A 23,091-nucleotide genomic window follows, 5' to 3' on the forward strand; every position below is an offset into this window, starting at 1 on the left:
CGGCCGCTTCAGAGGCTAAGTCCGTGCCGATCGCGACATGGGACAAAAAAACTGGCCAACTCGCTAATTCTCTAAGTCCGGTTATCTGCACAATCTGGCAACACTGTAGACTGCGGCACTTCCTGGAGGAAAACTTGTCCCATGATAGAGAAACTCTAGGCTGATTACGCCTGTGGTCTAGCGGTAGCGTGCGTTGTTTCTGTTCATGATGTCAGTGGATCGAGAGCAGCTGGTATAAAATATTTTTATAGCCTCTTCTGTCTGAATGCTGAAGACGTGAATGTAATGGTAGCGCAGATTCAATCTATTTCGCTTTGTGACACACCGATATCAAAATTTTATCCAGTAACGATTTTGCGGCAGATTTCCTGCAGACTGTCCTCCTCTGGACGCCGTATGCGGCAAAGCTCCGGGATCCATTTGCTGGCTACTGGCAGCGGCCGTGGCGACAGCAGCGGCGCTGCACTCCCCCGTTCTTTATCGAAAGCGCCTGCTACCGCTCATCGCTTTTGATGATTTAAAACGCTTTATTATTAAATGTTACTCCACAGAAAATTTCTACAATTTCCATTCACGCTCAAAAGCAACGGAGACAGACGCCCTGATTAGTAGGCGGGTATTATATTACATTAATCGGCAAGAGCTGAGTATGGCCCGAAATTAATTTTATAGACTGGGACGAAATTAAACCACCTCACTACATTCGATGAATTTATAAATGCTTCATACCTCGTTTCTTTTCCTTTCAAACTCAATTATTTGTGCAACTTTTGGTCAATGTTTGGATGTTTTCGTCAAGCCAGAGTGAGCGTCTGTGGTGTAAAGTGTATTACAGTTCTTGTTTCATTCCTTATGGTAAGTCTATGCGATAAACTGTGTGAATACCTTGCAATGCATGCTCTGTAGCAGTGCAGGAACACTGCACATTTGGAGTTCCATGTATGGGTTCATGAAGTATTTATTGTTGATCGAAAGTGATAGTTAAGGTCATCAGATTTAAACCAGAAAAATTTGTCGTTTTGAAGGTTTCAGAGAACGGAAAGGAATTGCTAACGCCGGTGTTAGAAAACGTCTACAGTTAAATGCTATTGCAAAAATTTAGAAGAAGGGAACTACATTAATGAACATGTGCACTTCATAAACAACCTTCTGACATGTTAGACCTATATGACGAACAAAGCTCAAATTTATATCGTTGACAGTCGGTTTGAATCTTTTCAGGGTCTATTTTACAGTGAAGCACCTTGGAATTCGCAAAGCAGAAATCCATGATATTAACTTAATTTACTAAGTCGAAATCGGACGAAGATTGATGTTTAAAGGCATTCTTCAGATTGCGCACAAGAAATTTTTACTAGCAGTTTGCAACTCCATTAATTAAAATGGAAAATAAAAGGTTGTACTCAGCGGCTTCTACCGTGATTCGAACTGCTATGGCTTATAGTACAAGCACTGCAACGCACAAGGGAACATCTGAGCTAACGACACACTGGCGGCCAGAGGCGGAATATAGTCACTGCGATGTTGCCTGAGCCTCAAAACGCAACCTTAAACACACGAACAGAGGAGGTGGAGATTACTGTTTTAACGTCCCGTCGACAACGATGTCATTAGAGACGGAGCACAAGCTCGGATTAGGGAAGGATGGGGAAGGAAATCGGCCGTGCCCTTCCTAAGGAACCATCCCGGCATTTGCCTGAAGCGATTTAGGGAAATCATTGAAAACCTAAATCAGGATGGCCGGGCGCGGGATTGCACCGTCGTCCTCCCGAATGCACACACAAACAGGTGTTACTTATGTGGAGAACGCCGTTCTAAGAGTCCAGAAATTAAATATACTTTCTAATTGTGTCATCTTGCAGTGGATTATATCGTACGAGTCTTCGATGTGGAAAACGAATGTCAAGTGAATTTAGCGAGGTAACGCCGACCTACACCCGGAAGTAAATGCACTATCAGAGTGTTGACAAATACTTGCTACGACGCTGCCATTTCTAGGCTCTCTGACGAGGCAGCTCTTCAGCGAAATGCTTGCCGTGATTCTCCGATACGGTTCTTCAGAGTGGAGACGCGTGCGCACGTTTGGTTTTTATGCGGCGTTCTCCCCTGATGGTTTCTGACGTCGCCTTCTGGGCTATGTATACATATGAGACATTCAATTATCATTAATCCAGAATGATACAAGTTTCAGCTTCCGGCGTGGAAGAAGGCTGTTGACGCCGACATTATATCATTTCAACGTAGGGAAAGCAAAACGGATCATTCAATGTTTCTCATTCAACATAAAGCATGTGAGATAATTATCCGTAACGTTCATAATCATCTAAAAATACAAACGAAGTAAAAATACACCGGAAGCTTATTCGAATTGAATATAACGCTTTGCACCTCGATGTCGAATTTGTCCACTTGCAATCTTTTGCAGCATACACATAGAATGTCATGATTACCACGAGAATGAAGAAATATGTTGGTAAGGATGGAAGCAAGAAGAGACGCAGTCAACAAATATTCTATTCCTCATGGCATTCATTTCATTTGACACGTAAGAAGAGGTAAAGCGGGAATTTACTTTCGTTAACACGAAAGATATGCCGCACATATTGATAACGACGAAGTCTGCGTCTTCATACGTTTCCTCCTTGAAATCTGTATGCTCTATTATATATTAAGTAGCCCGATCATTGTTTCAGTAATGTTACCCTCTTGTTTGACCCCGTAACGATGAACAAATTCCAAATGCATGTCTCCCTTCCTGGGTTGTTTTTTGTGTTTTATTGCTTGGAATTCCTGAAGCAGACCACTGTGCCTTCCCCCCTCGTGGGTTAGGTCTCAAAACTAAACCGCTTTGTATCCAATGGCATAATTTATTCAGACAGCATCAGCATAAGACTATCAAACAAAGCCTTCCATTTACAGTTGCAGCACTCTAACCAGCACTGACCAAAGTGTAATCCACGGTCATGGTCCTAAATTACCAGCTGTCTGCTACTGTGGCAAAGTCCGTACTACACTGTCGATTCCGCAGCACCATTTTATCTGGTAACACTGTGTAGTTGCACAGTTGTGCTACCAGGTCTGTCCTCACACTGTCAACTTTATGTATCTCACTTCTCCTGTAGCGTAGATCACGAGAAGCCGAAGTAAATGAGTGTATTCTGCATGACGTAACATTCAGTATTCCCTTCTTTCATAGCCACTCTTCATGTGCATCGATACCAAATAGGAATGCGAAAACTCTTGCGAGTGAGAGAATGACAATAACAATCGTAACAAGAACAAGCAAATAATGAATGATGTTTATTCCAACGCAGAACGAGAATGGCTTTAAATATAAAAATCTGTATCTATATCTATATCCATATCTATTGATCTTTGAGTTGGCACAATGCAAATATATTCTTAGCATTTAGTTACTGAATTTAGTTCTGGATGTTTGCAGAGAAAAGGAAAAGTCGGTACTTCTCGCTAGTGTAATATAATGTGAACCAGCAACTACCCTTTCCTTAGAACACGACTCAAGCAGGTCCTCAAGTAGGTAGCAAGGCACTGCTGCATTCTGTTCCCTGACATTGCTCTGATGACGGTTAATGCAGATAGTTCCGATTATGAAATACAAAACGTATTGCAGGTTAGTTCCTAGGATAGTAACATTAAATTTGCGTTGTAGACGGCACATGAACGTGACGACTATCCATATTACTCATCAATATAAAAAGACAATATTTAGGGAATTTAGCAGGATTACTCAAAATGAATTCTGAAATTGGGAGACTGACTGCACAGGTGCTAAACGTCGTCAAGAGTATACGATGTCCTAATCGCATTAGGAATATGAAGATCGTCTTCGACAGCTCGCAACTTTCACATTGCTATCTCCACCCTACTCCAGACAGCCCTCGGTGGAGTTGCACGACGTTGCCGATGTTATGGAAGGCCTTCAAACCGACAACAGACCACATATTGAAAAATACAAGCGAATTCTCTTGCAGCGTAAGCTTATTGTAACTAATCTAAAAATTATTGGAGAGGAACATTGTCCTATTCAAAAAAAGTAAAATGTTACACACTGTTGACGTCAAACGGACATTATCTATGTCCTGTCTTGTGTCCTACTCATCTATAATATCAAGTGTACTATGAAAATGATTATATATAATGGATGATAGGGTAATGCATTGGTACCAGATGGTGGGGGCCGGCCGGTGTGGCCGTGCGGTTCTAGGCGCTTCAGTCTGGAACCGCGTGACCGCTACGGTCGCAGGTTCGAATCCTGCCTCGGGCATGGATGTGAGTGATGTCCTTAGGTTAGTTAGGTTTAAGTAGTTCTAAGTTCTAGGGGACTGATGACCTTAGAAGTTAAGTCCCATAGTGCTCAGAGCCATTTGAACCATTTGAACTACTTAACACAAAATGACATTAAAAATCAAAGTTATTCACGAGCAGCTAGTTGAGAATATGTATGAACATTAAATGACACGACGAACTGAAATAATATGACGAAGAGTTCAGCGCTCACTGGGAATAGAGCCCCACACATATCGTTGTTGACTACACACAAAGAGACGTCAGCTACCGAATTTTTCTCCACCAGCTGCTCAGAATAGCATCTTGAACTTACAGTCATCTCGCAAATAGTTCTGTGTCTCACTGGGAGTTAAAAACGTCAGATATCGTTAGTGTTGACAACGAATGAAAATACATTAAAAATCAAAATTATTATCCACCAGCAGATAGGTGTTCTCATGATAGAGCTTGATAATACATAATTAAATCTTTAGTGCCGGGCCAGGATTCGATCCCATTCACGCGTAATATGTGAAGGTGTTGAGGAATCTGCAGTTTTGAACAAACAACAAATTGTAGCCGAGCTGTGTTGTCAATGATGTTCAAGCACTTGTGTTACAGCAGCGGTATGAATAAAATGATATTAATAATAACTGTAATAATCGAATTATCCGGCAACTTCACACTTCCCAGTGGATTTTCTCGAACTAAGAAATTTGCTGAATTTGTGAAAAATCAAAATGGCTTCACATCCAGCCTATGATGCCTAGAAGAGTCTTTACATCCTGATGACATGAGAATAGAATAATCTCTGCGTCAGAAGCTTGCTTCTACTCGACCATTTAATAGACTCGCATTTTATCCACCGTGACTAATTTTGTAAGCTAAGCACATCATCCGTTACAGCACACTCTTGGGGCTGGGTAATGTGGCCACAATGGTATGGTGGAACGAGCTATCACAGGTGCAATGCGTGGGTTCAGGCATTTACTTTTAAGAGGCACAAACAGATTTATTTTACCTCTGGTAACCTCAAGAGAAAGACGTTATAATCCAGAATCCGCATTAAACATCACGTTCCTTCATTACCAACTGGGCAGAGCCGGTTTACGTTGGGAAATGACACAGCGGAAGTCATGGTAAACAGAAATACAGTCGCCAGTAAGCTTACTTACATTAGAAAATTTTATTTTATTTGATGAACCGATAGCCATTTAAAGGGACAGGGCTCTTATTTTACTTGTACTTGATTGAACTAGAGACGTTTAAAAATTTGGTGCTGGACTGTGATTCGAATTCGTATCTCCTCTTTCGAGGATCTGAATCTCTCGGAACAGTATAGTTCAGTCATTTCGTTCCTTTTCCCAAGACTGCAATCTTCTCTAGGTCTCCTCCAAAGGTAAGTATGTGGGTCTGAAACCTGATCCAGTACAAAAATATTCATAATTTCATTTCTAGCTTTATCAAGTGCACACCCACCTGCTAGTGAAAATTAACGCGCAATTTCAATGTCTGTTCATGTGTTTCCAACAATGGCAACAGGTGTCGTTATTTCTGGTCAAACACGCACACATCTTACTGTTCATGAGTAAGCAACTGAAACTTAAGCTATATTCGTGGATGCACGGTAGGTGTGCAGTTCGATTGTCGCTTAGGCACAAAAGTTTGTATCCTTATTTTAGATTCAGACACCTAGCGGCTCGTAAGAAAAACCGATACGTAACATTTGATTTTTCTTAGTTAACAATCGGATTACGTGTTGGGTTCGTATCTCCGTCACAGAACTTCACATCATGCACTTCATCTTTAAATGTATGCACACTTTGTTACTTCAGAATGGAGGTATATCAGACATCTTTCGTGGTTCGATAACAGGGACGAAAGGGTCTTGATAGGAGTCACGGTTTATTACAAAAATTGTCGTCTTTTATTTTCATGTTTAGATTTGGTTACTGGTATTGGCCAAAATTCATGACTCTTCATGGCTAATCATCAATATGATGTGGTTAGATTAGATTAGATTACATTAGATTAACTCTTGTTCCATAGATCATGAATACGACATTTCGTAATGATATGGAACGTGTCATTTTAATGAAAGATTTCTTTAAATACCTTGATTCAATTTCTTTACAACAATTTTTTACACTCTCTCTCATTGCTTTTTATTTCTCTCTCTCTCTCTCTCTCACAACACACACACACACACACACACACACACACACACACACACACACACACACACACACACACACATTCTTTTTTATTTTTATTTGTATGTTGTGCTCGACTATCGGCGAGGCACGAAAACGCCTGTGAATGACTTTCTTAGTTTTGAGTACACTTACGAAAGAAATATAAAAACAACAATGAGAGTTACTGATTTATGATGCTCAGTTTGCAGTCAGTTCTGAGTATTATTAGTAACTACGCTCCAATCCCTAAACCTAGTTACAGAAAGCGAATCAGACGCATTACGTATTCCAGGCCGTAGCAGCCGTGACTTGGAGACACCAGCTATGGTCACTTCTCAGACCGCTGTAGGATCACATCGGCTCGTCTTCTTCCTGCTGGTACTGTAACTGAGATTTGGCAACAAGGCAACGTATGTTTGGCAACTCTGTGATCGACGAGTTACTTCCTGGTGTGCACGGAATTAAGCCTCAAAGTTCACTTGATTTTACCTGTCATTTCCATTGAATAATCCGAGTTATTATCGCTTGCAGGGTAACAAAAGATTGAAAATTTACGGTTTCCAGCCCAGGAAAGTCGTTGCAGGTGGAAACCGCAACTAATCTCGACATTCAAATAGCGGTTTACGAGTTCTAGTTACTATTGCCCTCGTAATAGGAAGCTAAGACCCATACCTCCTCGCCAGCTCTGTGGTAACGTGCTGAGCTGTGAAAAGGCGTCTGTTACGGTTCGCAGTTCCAGTCTCACTGACTGTAACGTTTTTATCCCTTCTGTGAAAGAGCTACAAGCAGTCAGATCAAACATCAATAAGGAAATCGCAAGAAAATGCTTTCAGCCCATAGTGCAATGTTGAAAAACTTACAATGCTGCACAACAGGTAAGGCCTCTTTCCGCTGCTGACAAGCGAATTTTGGGTTTCTAGGAATACGTAACTATATTTATGAAATGCCACATTTGCATATCTCTTGAGTACGACACAGCATACCAATTAAACACAGACCCAATCAAAATCTAAGTGAGTAGTATTTTACTAATTCGTGTCGATAGAGGCATGCTTGTTTACAGATACTTTCGTCGTAAGGTTACCATGGTTAGTTTTATTTCATTTCTTATAATACAGTGCACAATTTTCGTAAGGTTTCCTTTAGTGTTGTTAAAACAATAGTAAACATGAGAGAGAAATTAATCATCAACGATATATGCGAATTCTCAGATGTTACCCATGACAGTCTGACAATGCACATGCAGTTTATTGATTACATGCATGTAGAAAACTTGTTCTGAGTTAAAGCTGTCAAACAAAGTTTGAAGAAGAATAAAATATCACTACCACACGACGGCTAATATAGAAAATACTTTTCTGACATATTATGGCACGATGCGCTCTCCCTGCACATGTTCGAGATGCATCTGCTGCCTGCTGTCTATTAAATCTGAATAGAACAAAATGTCACAGTAGTTAGCCCTTTTTCCACATGCGACTACTTTGGGTTGAGAAGTGAAGGGAATTATGTTCAAAGTTCCATTAGAGAGCAGAATTGCGTTTTAAAAAATGTAGCACTGAATGTATTCGAACTCGCGACATCTTATCTATGCTACAAGCTGACACGTAGCTACAGCAGCTCCAGAGCTCGGTAACTATTCCTCCATAACTTTTGGATTCCACAGCACTGTGAGATTATGCATATGGCCAGGTCTTGACTTCTGAGAGACAAACAGTTACAGCTTTTCTTTTGGACTGAACGACGTTTTCTAGTAACAGATAGCGCAATAGAATAGCTCAAGTGGAAAGGAACACTTCCTATTTAAACTTCTGCATCCTACACTGTTGGCAGTTGTGTGTAGGTGGCAGTTACGTGATTTTATTTCTGTGATTACAAAATAGTCGAATGTATGCACTGGGTAGCCGAGGCAGCTAGTTCATGGTGATTCGGTCAACCAAGTAAATGAATTTACTGAACATGCTGCAAATTACTACAGGGAGCCTGTGTGTCAGAATTCTCATCCAGTGTGGCGCAACTGCGTTACGATAGAAAAATGACTCGCAGAGAAGAGGATTTCGTGGTCTGTTGGACGGATGGTAGGTTGTTATACCTATGGTCTGGGTTCGATTCCCACTTCCGTCAATGATTTTAGATAGGGAGAGACAGATTCCATTCTCTCCTGGCTACACCAAGTGAGGAGATATAATGGCTGCGTGGTCTGAAAATTCACATTAAAGATGATATTCCTTCTTTACCAAGTAGGCGGTAGGTTGAACCACAATAAAGTCTGGAGTGGCGACATGTAGAAACTCTATCACCAGTAACCTTTCTTATACTAGTTATTTATTTCAAGTGACGACACAAACGCTATGTATGGTCACAGGACACTTATTCCATCTTTTATTTGAGCTTCTGTATGTCGATAAAATTGGTTCTAAACTGGGAATGCAACTCAGACCGCCCTTAACGCGGAATTTGATCCCTTCGTGGCAATACAGCTCGGCTACAATTTGTTGTTTGTTCAAAACTGCAGATTCCTCAACACCTTCACATATTACGCGTGAATGGGATCGAATCCTGGCCCGGCACTAAAGATTTAATTATGTATTATCAAGCTCTATCATGAGAACACCTATCTGCTGGTGGATAATAATTTTGATTTTTAATGTATTTTCATTCGTTGTCAACACTAACGATATCTGACGTTTTTAACTCCCAGTGAGACACAGAACTATTTGCGAGATGACTGTAAGTTCAAGATGCTATTCTGAGCAGCTGGTGGAGAAAAATTCGGTAGCTGACGTCTCTTTGTGTGTAGTCAACAACGATATGTGTGGGGCTCTATTCCCAGTGAGCGCTGAACTCTTCGTCATATTATTTCAGTTCGTCGTGTCATTTAATGTTCATACATATTCTCAACTAGCTGCTCGTGAATAACTTTGATTTTTAATGTCATTTTGTGTTAAGTAGTTCAAATGGTTCAAATGGCTCTGAGCACTATGGGACTTAACTTCTAAGGTCATCAGTCCCCTAGAACTTAGAACTACTTAAACCTAACTAACCTAAGGACATCACTCACATCCATGCCCGAGGCAGGATTCGAACCTGCGACCGTAGCGGTCACGCGGTTCCAGACTGAAGCGCCTAGAACCGCACGGCCACACCGGCCGGCCCCCACCATCTGGTACCAATGCATTACCCTATCATCCATTATATATAATCATTTTCATAGTACACTTGATATTATAGATGAGTAGGACACAAGACAGGACATAGATAATGTCCGTTTGACGTCAACAGTGTGTAACATTTTACTTTTTTTGAATAGGACAATGTTCCTCTCCAATAATTTTTAGATTAGTTACAATAAGCTTACGCTGCAAGAGAATTCGCTTGTATTTTTCAATATGTGGTCTGTTGTCGGTTTGAAGACCTTCCATAACATCGGCAACGTCGTGCAACTCCACCGAGGGCTGTCTGGAGTAGGGTGGAGATAGCAATGTGAAAGTTGCGAGCTGTCGAAGACGATCTTCATATTCCTAATGCGATTAGGACATCGTATACTCTTGACGACGTTTAGCACCTGTGCAGTCAGTCTCCCAATTTCAGAATTCATTTTGAGTAATCCTGCTAAATTCCCTAAATATTGTCTTTTTATATTGATGAGTAATATGGATAGTCGTCACGTTCATGTGCCGTCTACAACGCAAATTTAATGTTACTATCCTAGGAACTAACCTGCAATACGTTTTGTATTTCATAATCGGAACTATCTGCATTAACCGTCATCAGAGCAATGTCAGGGAACAGAATGCAGCAGTGCCTTGCTACCTACTTGAGGACCTGCTTGAGTCGTGTTCTAAGGAAAGGGTAGTTGCTGGTTCACATTATATTACACTAGCGAGAAGTACCGACTTTTCCTTTTCTCTGCAAACATCCAGAACTAAATTCAGTAACTAAATGCTAAGAATATATTTGCATTGTGCCAACTAAAAGATCAATAGATATGGATATAGGTATAGATACAGATTTTTATATTTAAAGCCATTCTCGTTCTGCGTTGGAATAAACATCATTCATTATTTGCTTGTTCTTGTTACGATTGTTATTGTCATTCTCTCACTCGCAAGAGTTTTCGCATTCCTATTTGGTATCGATGCACATGAAGAGTGGCTATGAAAGAAGGGAATACTGAATGTTACGTCATGCAGAATACACTCATTTACTTCGGCTTCTCGTGATCTACGCTACAGGAGAAGTGAGATACATAAAGTTGACAGTGTGAGGACAGACCTGGTAGCACAACTGTGCAACTACACAGTGTTACCAGATAAAATGGTGCTGCGGAATCGACAGTGTAGTACGGACTTTGCCACAGTAGCAGACAGCTGGTAATTTAGGACCATGACCGTGGATTACACTTTGGTCAGTGCTGGTTAGAGTGCTGCAACTGTAAATGGAAGGCTTTGTTTGATAGTCTTATGCTGATGCTGTCTGAATAAATTATGCCATTGGATACAAAGCGGTTTAGTTTTGAGACCTAACCCACGAGGGGGGAAGGCACAGTGGTCTGCTTCAGGAATTCCAAGCAATAAAACACAAAAAACAACCCAGGAAGGGAGACATGCATTTGGAATTTGTTCATCGTTACGGGGTCAAACAAGAGGGTAACATTACTGAAACAATGATCGGGCTACTTAGTATATAATAGAGCATACAGATTTCAAGGAGGAAACGTATGAAGACGCAGACTTCGTCGTTATCAATATGTGCGGCATATCTTTCGTGTTAACGAAAGTAAATTCCCGCTTTACCTCTTCTTACGTGTCAAATGAAATGAATGCCATGAGGAATAGAATATTTGTTGACTGCGTCTCTTCTTGCTTCCATCCTTACCAACATATTTCTTCATTCTCGTGGTAATCATGACATTCTATGTGTATGCTGCAAAAGATTGCAAGTGGACAAATTCGACATCGAGGTGCAAAGCGTTATATTCAATTCGAATAAGCTTCCGGTGTATTTTTACTTCGTTTGTATTTTTAGATGATTATGAACGTTACGGAAAATTATCTCACATGCTTTATGTTGAATGAGAAACATTGAATGATCCGTTTTGCTTTCCCTACGTTGAAATGATATAATGTCGGCGTCAACAGCCTTCTTCCACGCCGGAAGCTGAAACTTGTATCATTCTGGATTAATGATAATTGAATGTCTCATATGTATACATAGCCCAGAAGGCGACGTCAGAAACCATCAGGGGAGAACGCCGCATAAAAACCAAACGTGCGCACGCGTCTCCACTCTGAAGAACCGTATCGGAGAATCACGGCAAGCATTTCGCTGAAGAGCTGCCTCGTCAGAGAGCCTAGAAATGGCAGCGCCGTAGCAAGTATTTGTCAACACTCTGATAGTGCATTTACTCCCGGGTGTTGGTCGGCGTTACCTCGCTAAATTCACTTGACATTCGTTTTCCACATCGAAGACTCGTACGATATAATCCACTGCAAGATGACACAATTAGAAAGTATATTTAATTTCTGTACTCCAAGAATGGCGTTCTTCACATAAGTAACACCTGTTTGTGTGTGCATTCGGGAGGACGACGGTGCAATCCCGCGCCCGGCCATCCTGATTTAGGTTTTCAATGATTTCCCTAAATCGCTTCAGGCAAATGCCGGGATGGTTCCTTAGGAAGGGCACGGCCGATTTCCTTCCCCATCCTTCCCTAATCCGAGCTTGTGCTCCGTCTCTAATGACATCGTTGTCGACGGGACGTTAAAACAGTAATCTCCACCTCCTCTGTTCGTGTGTTTAAGGTTGCGTTTTGAGGCTCAGGCAACATCGCAGTGACTATATTCCGCCTCTGGCCGCCAGTGTATCGTTAGCTCAGCAGTCTCGCCGAGTCAGCCGTGCTGTGCGGGCGTGTGCTGAGTTTCGTGCGCCGCGGTCTGCTGTGCTTCGGCGTGGTAAGTCGCAGTGCTTCTTGCATCGTTGCAGGACTTCTACGCATATTGAAATTTGAAATATGAATCCGTGATGGCCCACTTGAACAGACAAAATACTTTGAAATTCTCGTTTGATCGTAATTACGCCCGACCTAAACTACACGAAATCGAAGGTTGGTTGGAATACGAAGTGAAAGTTGATTCAGAGGATGTCATTGGAATGCATCTTTCGATAGTGAGCAGCGTTGTATTTGTGAAATTGAGGAATGCTAACATGTGACAAAATAGTTGAGTCTTGCGGAGGAATTATGAAATTTAAACATTGTGACGGAAACGTAGGCGAAGTCACCGTAACGCATGCAGGGTTTGGAATACGAACTATCAGGATATTCGAACTACCATTCGAAGTACCGGCGGAACAAATAAACGCAGTGATAGCGCCGTACGGTAAAGTTCTCAGCAATGTTGCCGAACGGTGGTCCAACGCGCGCAAATTCCAAGTTCTCAACGGAGTGAGGCAATTAAAGGTCGATTTGCACAAACATGTACCGTCATACATCAGCGTCTGTGGATACCGAGGTATCGTCATATACGACGGCCAGCCGAGGACGTGCGCGGCGTGCAACTCTCCCGGCCACATCCGCGCGGAGTGTTTACAGCGGCGAGTGGCGCAGCTGCCGGCTGGCGAGGCGCCGCGACCGCCGGCTATGACTGCGCTGCCAGCGACTTACGCTACGGCAGCCCGCGGCCAAGTCCTGACCCCAAGCCCTGATGTGAACACGGAGAACCATCCAACCCGAGAAGAAGCCCAGATTGCCACCACTGACACGACAGAAGCTAGACCACCCGAACCTAAGGAAATCGTGACAGCTGTAACGGTTTCAACACAACAGACACCGAAAGATATTGGGAGCCACAGCAAATTACCCGATTCCTCCGCTGTTGAGAATGACATGCAAGAACCATCCCGGAATGAGCAACCTCATAGTGAACCGATCTCTCTATTGACCCCATCATCCACCAAGAGCACGGTCGACAATTGAGCTCGAAACACCACCCGCTTAGAAGATTTGAAGAATGCTGAGGAAGACAACATCAGACAGCAGCCGGTGAAACCTAAACGGCAAACACGAAAACAGAGCCCTGAAGAGATCCAAGAACTGGAGAAAAAACTCTCCCGTACCAAAAAAATCCTTAAAACAGATCGAAGCGGAAAGCAAGGCGTGGTAGACATCGGAAAACCAGACATCCCCAACCCGAATGAGGACGTACAGATGAACCTCGCCCCTCCAATTGAAGAACCAATGGACACTGTTGACCGCTGCGGAACTGATACGGGGACAGCATGGTCTGACGACACTGAATGCGCTTAGTTGGACTAGCGAATGACGCAGGCGTATAAAATCGCCACTCTCAATGTAAACCGAATAGTTTCGGACGTAAAGTTACAATCTGTGAAGGACTACTTATATGCCGCCGACATTGACATAGCGATGTTACAAGAGGTAGTTACGACCAAAATAGCGGATGTGTATGGATATGAGGCGATCTTAAACATAGGCAATGAATGTGGAACAGGAATACTGTTCAAACACGGCATACCATGTACAGCAAAAGCATTACTTGAATCTGGACGAGGCATAACTGCACAAATATATGATCTGCTTCTTGTTAATATATATGCTCCCTCTGGATCCAGCGGAAAACGAGCAAGGGGCAACCTGTTCCGGGACGAAATTGTCCCATTAATAACGGATCCTCGACTGCACATAATTTTGGGTGGAGATTTTAACTGCGTATTGCGTCCCGAAGATCAAATCCCGAACTTCAACTTTTGTGAGGAGCTGTCGCTGTTAATTAACGGGCTAGATATGATAGATGCTTGGTGCCACCTTCGCCCGCACACCCGAGGATACACGTACGTATCCAGTACTTCGGCAAGCAGACTAGACAGGCTGTATGTAACGAAAGGTTTTATCCATAATATAACTGACTGTGAAATTTGGCCTCTTAACTTCTCGGATCACTGCGCATTTCATATAACCGCGAAGCATACTAAACAAAAAACATTCCTGGGAAGGGGCGTATGGCAGCTAAACATGTCACTTTTGGAGGACGCAGTACTGAAACAGGAGGTCCATGCTACATGGCAGCGTTGTCTTCGGATGCAATCCAGATATCCAACACGCATCATGTGGTGGCTACAGTCTGCGAAACCGCAGATCAAAAAATGCATCGCACGATATGGTCGCATGAAAGCGTACTGGCGAAAACGCACCTTGGAGTATCACTTTCTTTGCCTCCGCGAACTATATGATGACCCCATGGGATTAGTAGCAAACAGCTCTAGAATAAAACGCACTAAAGCAAGAATAACGGCGTTGGTACGACAATCACAAGAGGGGAAAAAAGTTCGATCGCGTCCTCCGATTGAACTGACGCAGGAGAATACGTCCGTATATCACGTGATACGGGAAGCCAAGAGAGGTAAACAAAAGTTAATCCACACTCTCAGTGATGAACAGGGGAACGAATACGATCAACAGGTCACAGTAAAAAACTACGTGGTGCAACATTATACAGATTTTTACTCCGCATCGGCGACTGACGCGACGGCAAGTGAGCCGCTTTTATCCAACATTCAATCCACGGTCCATCCGACTGACAACGCCGACCTTGTAGCCCACATAACTGAGGAAGAAGTATGTGCCATAATCAAAGACTAGCCTACAAAGAAATCTGCTGGTTTAGATGGCCTACCCATAGAACTTTATGCTTGTTTTTGGCACATCATAGGACCGGAATTCACCAAAATATGCAATGAATTATTGGGAGACGTGCAGATGCCATCTCAGTTTACCGAAGGAATGATTGTACTGATCCCCAAAAAACCACGTAGCGCTACGCTGAAGGATTTTCGACCACTAACACTCCTCAATTCCGACTATAAAATCTTCACCCGACTCATACACTGTAGACTGAAGATGGTACTGCCGAAAGTACTTGGCCCTTATCAAATGAGTGCTGTCCCAGGGAGATCAATGTCGAATGCATTATGTGAATATAGAGACATAATATATTTGTCGTGGCTATGCAAATGCAATGTTGGTCTCATGTTTTTAGACTTCGATAAGGCTTTTGACCGCATCAACCACCACTTTCTACTAACTGTAATGCAACGGATGGGATTCAGTGCTCATTTTATTCAGATCATACGCAAATGTATAGTCGGCACTTCCTCTCGAATCAAAATTAACGGTCAGCTAAGTTCACCAGTCCCGATCAAGCAATCAGTGAGACAAGGCTGCCCCCTTTCTATGGCACTATACGCAATCGCCGTAGAACCGTTACTGTTAAACCTGCATCACAGGTTACAAGGTCTACAGGTGTTGGGTACAAAAACCGTGTGTCACGCTTATGCTGATGACGTCAGTGTAGTAGTTAACACGCACTCAGAAATGGAAGTCGTTCAACAAATAATCCACGCTTACGCCACTTCTTCCGGAGCCAAACTCAATGAACAAAAATCGAAAATTTTACCTGTCGGACCCCATACGGAGACCATTCAAAGAACATGGCTACAAAGAACAGAGAAGACGAACCACTTAGGTATGATTCTAATGGCCAACCCCAGAGAGATGACAGTAGCCAACTGGGACCATAAACTACATATATTCAGGGCTACTCTCCGTGAACACAAAACTAGAACGCTCAATCGGATACAGAGAGCTCTATTGATTAACAGCTATGCGCTAAGCAAAATATACCACATCGCAGCAGTGTTACCAGTACCCAAGGATACAGCGCAAAAGCTTTTAGCTGCAGCGTATTGGTTCATATGGAGCGGAAACATCTTTAAAGTCGCCATGCCAACCATAGTGTTAACCCGCGCCGCTGGTGGGTTGGGCGTCAAAGACATCAAGAACCAATGCACTGCCCTATATATGGACCGAATCCGCAAAATACTGCAGTCACCCCATCCGACAATTACGAAAACTTTATTCAACAGGTTAGCCCCAACGAGCAAAAAGGCCCCAGTCGATGTTGGTCGCATCAGCGCTCAACTCGATCACGTCCGGACTTATTACCTGGAAATGAGCTATATTCAAGATACTTCACAGCTGCTTAACACCAGAAGGACCTATTACCACCTCACGAGACACCATAGGCAAAACCCAACTGAAGCGAAATATCCAGCGGTCAACTGGAGTAACGTCTGGAAAAACATTAACAATCCCATCCTCCACTCCAAAGTAGTGTCCACGTGGTATGACATTGTGAACGAGAAGGTCCCCACAGGTGAAAAGTTGCACAATATCAAAATGAAGCAGAGTCCGTACTGCGGTCATTGCCATACTGTAGATACCTTGGCACACATTCTCATCTGCCGCGACCAATACTACATATGGAACTGGACTAGAAAAAAACTCGCAATAATTACTAGAACCACAGACTCTGCTATAACACCTAAAGATGTACTTCAACCAGACTGGCATTTCTTTCCTGCAACAAAGCACAATAGCTATGCTTGGATTATCGGCCAGTTTGCATATTTTGCAGTTACGAATACACATGCGAGTATAGACGAGTATATAGAGTATATAATGGAAGAACACTACAACCTTAAAACGAGTCGGAAATACAAAGCTTTGTTTCAAAATTTCTTACTTCACACTTTGCCATAATGAAGCGGTAAATTTTATTTTATTTTATTTTATTTTTGGTTGGTGCACAACACTACAGCGAGTCGATACTAATTGTGTTTCTTTATAATTAAGTTGGCATTTATTTATTTACTTATTTTTATAGTACAGCAAGTGAAAGTGCCTCAGGAAAACTAATTTTGCCAGAAGCCGTAACATAAAACAAATCAGAAGTGCTTGATTGATTTCGTGTTCTTCTGTTTCACGGGTATTGGACAGATTGTCACGGCAAGAAGAATTATTCAGTTCCTTTATATATTAAAAAAAAATAATAATGAAAAAAATAAATAAAAAAGTAGGTTAAGTTAGGGTGAAAGTGGCGGTGGCAACAGATTTTTTTTTTTTTTTAGGTTAGGTTAGATAGGATTTTGGGGGTGATATGGATGATAGGGGCCAACGCCTGAAGTGGAAGAGGTCAAAAAAAAAAAAAAAAAAAAAAAAAAAAAAAGAGGTTCCCTTGTGCTTTGCAGTGCTTGTACTATAAGACATAGCAGTTCGAATCACGGTAGAAGCCGCTGAGTACAACCTTTTATTTTCCATTTTAATTAATGGAATTGCAAACTGCTCGTAAAAATTTCTTATGCGAAATCTGAAGAATGCCTTTAAACATCAATCTTCGTCCGATTTCGACTTAGTAAATTAAGTTAATATCATGGATTTCTGCTTTGCGAATTCCAAGGTGCTTCACTGTAAAATAGACCCTGAAAAGATTCAAACCGACTGTCAACAATATAAATTTGAGCTTTGTTTGTCATATAGGTCTAACATGTCAGAAGGTTGTTTATGAAGTGCACATGTTCATTAATGTAATTCCCTTCTTCTAAATATTTGCAATAGCATTTAACTGTAGACGTTTTCTAACACCGGCGTTAGCAATTCCTTTCCGTTCTCTGAAACCTTCAAAACGACAAATTTTTCTGGTTTAAATCTGATGACCTTAACTATCACTTCCGATCAACAATAAATACTTCATGAACCCATACATGGAACTCCAAATGTGCAGTGTTCCTGCACTGCTACAGAGCATGCATTGCAAGGTATTCACACAGTTTATCGCATAGACTTACCATAAGGAATGAAACAAGAACTGTAATACACTTTACACCACAGACGCTCACTCTGGCTTGACGAAAACATCCAAACATTGACCAAAAGTTGCACAAATAATTGAGTTTGAAAGGAAAAGAAACGAGGTATGAAGCATTTATAAATTCATCGAATGTAGTGAGGTGGTTTAATTTCGTTCCAGTCTATAAAATTAATTTCGGGCCATACTCAGCTCTTGCCGATTAATGTAATATAATACCAGCCTACTAATCAGGGCGTCTGTCTCCGTTGCTTTTGAGCGTGAATGGAAATTGTAGAAATTTTCTGTGGAGCAACATTTAATAATAAAGCGTTTTAAATCATCAAAAGCGATGAGCGGTAGCAGGCGCTTTCGATAAAGAACGGGGGAGTGCAGCGCCGCTGCTGTCGCCACGGCCGCTGCCAGTAGCCAGCAAATGGATCCCGGAGCTTTGCCGCATACGGCGTCCAGAGGAGGACAGTCTGTAGGAAATCTGCCGCAAAATCATTACTGGATAAAATTTTGATATCGGTGTGTCACAAAGCGAAATAGATTGAATCTGCGCTACCATTACATTCACGTCTTCAGCATTCAGACAGAAGAGGCTATAAAAATATTTTATAGCAGCTGCTCTCGATCCACTGACATCATGAACAGAAACAACGCACGCTACCGCTAGACCACAGGCGTAATCAGACTAGAGTTTCTCTATCATGGGACAAGTTTTCCTCCAGGAAGTGCCGCAGTCTACAGTGTTGCCAGATTGTGCAGATAACCGGACTTAGAGAATTAGCGAGTTGGCCAGTTTTTTTGTCCCATGTCGCGATCGGCGCGGACTTAGCCTCTGAAGCGGCCGGCCGCCGGTCAAGTTTTATGTCAAAGAGTGTACATGCTGTGGAATATCGATCCGTACAGAAAGAGTATGCTGTGGCATTGTATGTAAAAGTGGCTTACTATGGGTCTGTAATCATCTTAAATAGAAATAATAGTACAATAGACCAAGTGGAGCAGTGTATAAATTCCTGTGTACCTCCTGTGCCAAACCGTATAACTGTATAACCTGTGTGCATAATCAAGTGGTTTGCACAGCAAATATCCTCCTGGGCTGGTGGCCGTTTGGTTTTTAGTCAATTTTTGTTCATACTAAACAGCCGTGAAAATTTTAGTAATTTGCAGATCTTGTTTTTGGCAAAAGTGAATATACTTATTATTGATCATAATATTGAATAACAAGTTTTTATGTAAAAAAATTGGTAAAAATATGAAGGCATGCTTGATTTAGTGGCAAGAAGTACGCTAGTGCAGTACCTGTTGTCAGCACCACGAGAACAATGGAAATAACGGTGGCGATCAGGAACACCAGACAGTGTGTAAATCTTCTGCCGAAGTAGTTTCCAACGAAATGTCCCAATATGCAAGCAGTCACCATCATGGTGCCCTGGCCGAAGTATCCAACGAAAGGATTCTCCCCAAAACTTTTGTTATGGAAGAGTAGAGTGAAAAGGACAAGAGAAGCCGCTGACCTGTATGGAGAAATAAACTTAATGTATTATCTTTAAATGTGACGACAAATGTTTATAAACTCTTTAATGAAGTGCTGAATTTGGATTTGATTAGTTTTCAAACAATTCCAGCAGTGCAATATGCCCTAACATCGTAAAATAATTTAGTGCGACGTTTACTTCACCACAAAAATTTTCTGTCTTAGAGTCTGTTGCTGTTAATTTGTTGATTCATTACTGAACACTGATTGACGCGTTTCTGTTACGCCATAAAAACTTCATGCTAAAACGAGTCTTAAATCAAAAGAGGAAGAAATAAACTATCCATTCGTTAGTAAAAACATTAACCCGTAAGCAACATTCGGTTCAGAAAAGCTACTAGTGCGTTTTCCTGTCGTTGTAGTGCGGTCCTCAATGTGACGAGTGGTTTGTGCAGCTCTTCAAGCTAGTATATCTTATGGAAGCGTCTTAATCTGTTCATAAATATAGCAAGCGACACCCACGTGGAGTTATACTCTGTTGTCAAGCCTTGGGGGTCTGTCTACAATTTTTGCACTCCGTAATTCCCTCCATTTCTATTGACTATTCCTTGATACCCCGGGGTGTGTCCTATGAACCGATCCCTTCTTTTAGCCAAGTTATGCCGTAAATTCCTTTTACCTCGATTTAATGAAGTGGTTATCAGTTATCAGACCTGTCCTTCTGATCATCAGCATTCTTCTGTGGAGCTACATTTCAAACGCTTCTGTCCTCTTCTTGTCTGTACTACTTATAGTTCGCGGTTCACTTTTGCAATAGCTCCATCACTTCCTGTGCAATAACGATCGACGGTCTGTTTCCGTTGCCACTTTGCATGGCATAATTTTCGTAAAAGCTATGGTATTGATCAGCTGACCATAGACCCCCGTTGGTCAAGATCTTCACAACGCAGATGTGGAAGACAGTACTAACAGATACACTTCAGAAGCACCCACCAGATTCCTCGTAATCTACCGACCAGTTCCGTAAATGGACGTTTTGCGGCCAGAACTTTACATGGCCCGATGCCAACGCACACAGCAGGGTAGACGTAAGACGTCGTCGTCAGTAACAGGGGGCGGCAGGCGTTTGAGGCCGGTAAGCCGCACATTTTATAACTGACGCCATGACATGCGAAATCATGTTCTCTGTCGTTACTATAAACAAACAAACACCGTGAGGATCACTTCTTTTATTCCCGACTACGATTTTGGTCCACACTGCACATCATCTGCAGGTCTAGTTGGAGCAGGGAAAAGAAGCAACAACAATAACAATTTCTAAAGAGTGACATTACAGACATTACCATAAGAGGCTGCACAATTAACAACAAAATATTATGAGGACACGCACATACCTTGCGCCGCAAACTGAAGTTTATCAGTAGTGGGACAACAGGGACGTCACCCCAATGTATTTCACCCCAGGGGTGGCGTCACCCCAAATCCAAGATGGCGGCCGTGACTTCACGTCACATCAGCTGAAGACAGGATTGACGTCAGCTGATGATGCAAGTACCGTTATCCAAAAATGGCGGGAAGATAGGTCAATTGAGCTACCTATACTAACCTAAGAAAATTGCGGGAAAGAAAGGGCTACCTCCACTAATCCCTTCCTAGGAACTGGACATAAGTCTTTATTTAAACAATTACACGCATTACCACCATCAAGTGTATTGGCCATCCTCTTCGAATTTCGAATTTTTTGCTCTAAGAGCTTACATTGAATTCGAATATGATTTATTTTCTACATCATTAGTTTCGTGTTACCGTCACAAGAGGCTGCTCTTCGCGATATGTCACATTGTCGTGCACTGGTACTACGAACAGCAGCCGACTAGCCTACTTTCACACCCACCGACGTCTGCCGGACACAAACATCTCACTTTCTCTCGCCCGTCTGCGTCACCCGAAGTCCGGCAGGGCCGTCATACCCCAGACACCCCAAAACAGGAACCACGCATTTGTTCTTAATCAGCTCCTTCAATCGATGCGCTTAATAACATCGAGAAAACATTTCCAACCATTGAAATACTATTAAACACGTACTGCAGCTCTAAAAAGTTCCAAACATGTAACACTTCACTACAGAAGTGATAACAGAATTAGTATTGTGCTACCACCACAAAAGGCTTAGATATCCGTTTCTCAGCGTTTTAATAGCTCTGTTACATGCACTGGACGTAAGTCTTTGTTTAAACAATTAGGCCCAGTACCGCCATGAAATGTGTTTGGCATCCTCTCGGAAAATGTGCATGAATTTTGCTGAGGGAGGTTAGTTTGATGTCACCCCTACTAGAGGCTACTCATTCATATAGGCAAGAAAAGGTGTTCGCTGCACTTCCAAATAGCTAGTTTCAACTACTTTTCAAGGTAATCCAACAACATTTCCTACATACATCGAATTACGGATCTCACCTAGTTTATTACACTGATACAAAACACTCGCCATGACAGCAGCCTGGAGGGGAGGAAAATTGTTGTGAAAAAAGGAATCAGTCTGTTCTGGGCTGCTGGAGAGATGAGGGGGTGTGCTTTACTTACTTTTTTTGGACAATTTACTTCCTACGCGTTTCACCTAATTTATTAATTACGCTGATGCAAAACACTCTCCCTAACGTGTTTAGAGTCACTATATACAGTTTACAGACCTCGAATCTACTCCTAAATAATACTACATTACACTGATGTGCAGAGACGCAAACAACTCCTAAATTACGAGGTAACGCTGTGGCTAGCACACTAGACTCGCATTCGGGTGGACAATGGTTCAATCCCGCGTCCGGCCATCCTGATTTAGGTTTTCCGTGATTTCCCTAAATCGCTCCTGGCAAATGCTGGGATAGTTCCTTTGAAAGGGCACGGTCGACTTCTCTAATCCGATGAGACCGATGACCTCGCTGTCACCTGCCTCAAACAACCCAATCCTAAATCACAGAAAATAATCCAATACACACCATGCAAATCACTAAAATAATGCATGCAAACACGCTCACAACGCTTGAACACCCGAAAATAATTCAAAGCACAAACACTCAGTCCAAGTAAAACCGATCTTATCAACCACTCGAACCCTGATTTGAGTGGATGGAAAGCCTATGAGCAACCCCTAACACACACATTCAGACTCTCCAGATGCAGGAGACTGACCCAAATATCCATCCTAATTACATAATTAATCACAAAGATCGGTCATAATTACACAACTATATACATAGCGCTGCATCAGGACGGCTTAAAACCGCAAACTATACAACTCACCTTATCATGCTGTAATTACACAGCTACATGCATGGCACTGCACAAGAGCCACAATACTACGCAAAAAGCTGACAACTCGTGTTGCCCTGTTTGGGAAAAAAATTATACCAATCGAAACCAACAACCG

General features: G+C 42.2%; 1 protein-coding gene across 1 annotated transcript in view; it reads right to left on the reverse strand.

Annotated features, from left to right (window-relative positions):
• The window catches only part of LOC124789780 (solute carrier family 22 member 7-like), a 131,938-nt gene that overhangs the window by 25,490 nt on the left and 83,357 nt on the right, over window positions 1-23,091 (reverse strand). Inside the window, exon 7 of the mRNA XM_047257245.1 lies at window positions 19,493-19,707. Within this exon, the coding sequence (XP_047113201.1) occupies window positions 19,493-19,707 (215 nt within the window). The remainder of the gene's footprint in view (window positions 1-19,492; window positions 19,708-23,091) is intronic.

This window comes from Schistocerca piceifrons, chromosome 3 (genome assembly GCF_021461385.2).
Source record: "Schistocerca piceifrons isolate TAMUIC-IGC-003096 chromosome 3, iqSchPice1.1, whole genome shotgun sequence".
NCBI lineage: Eukaryota > Metazoa > Arthropoda > Insecta > Orthoptera > Acrididae > Schistocerca > Schistocerca piceifrons.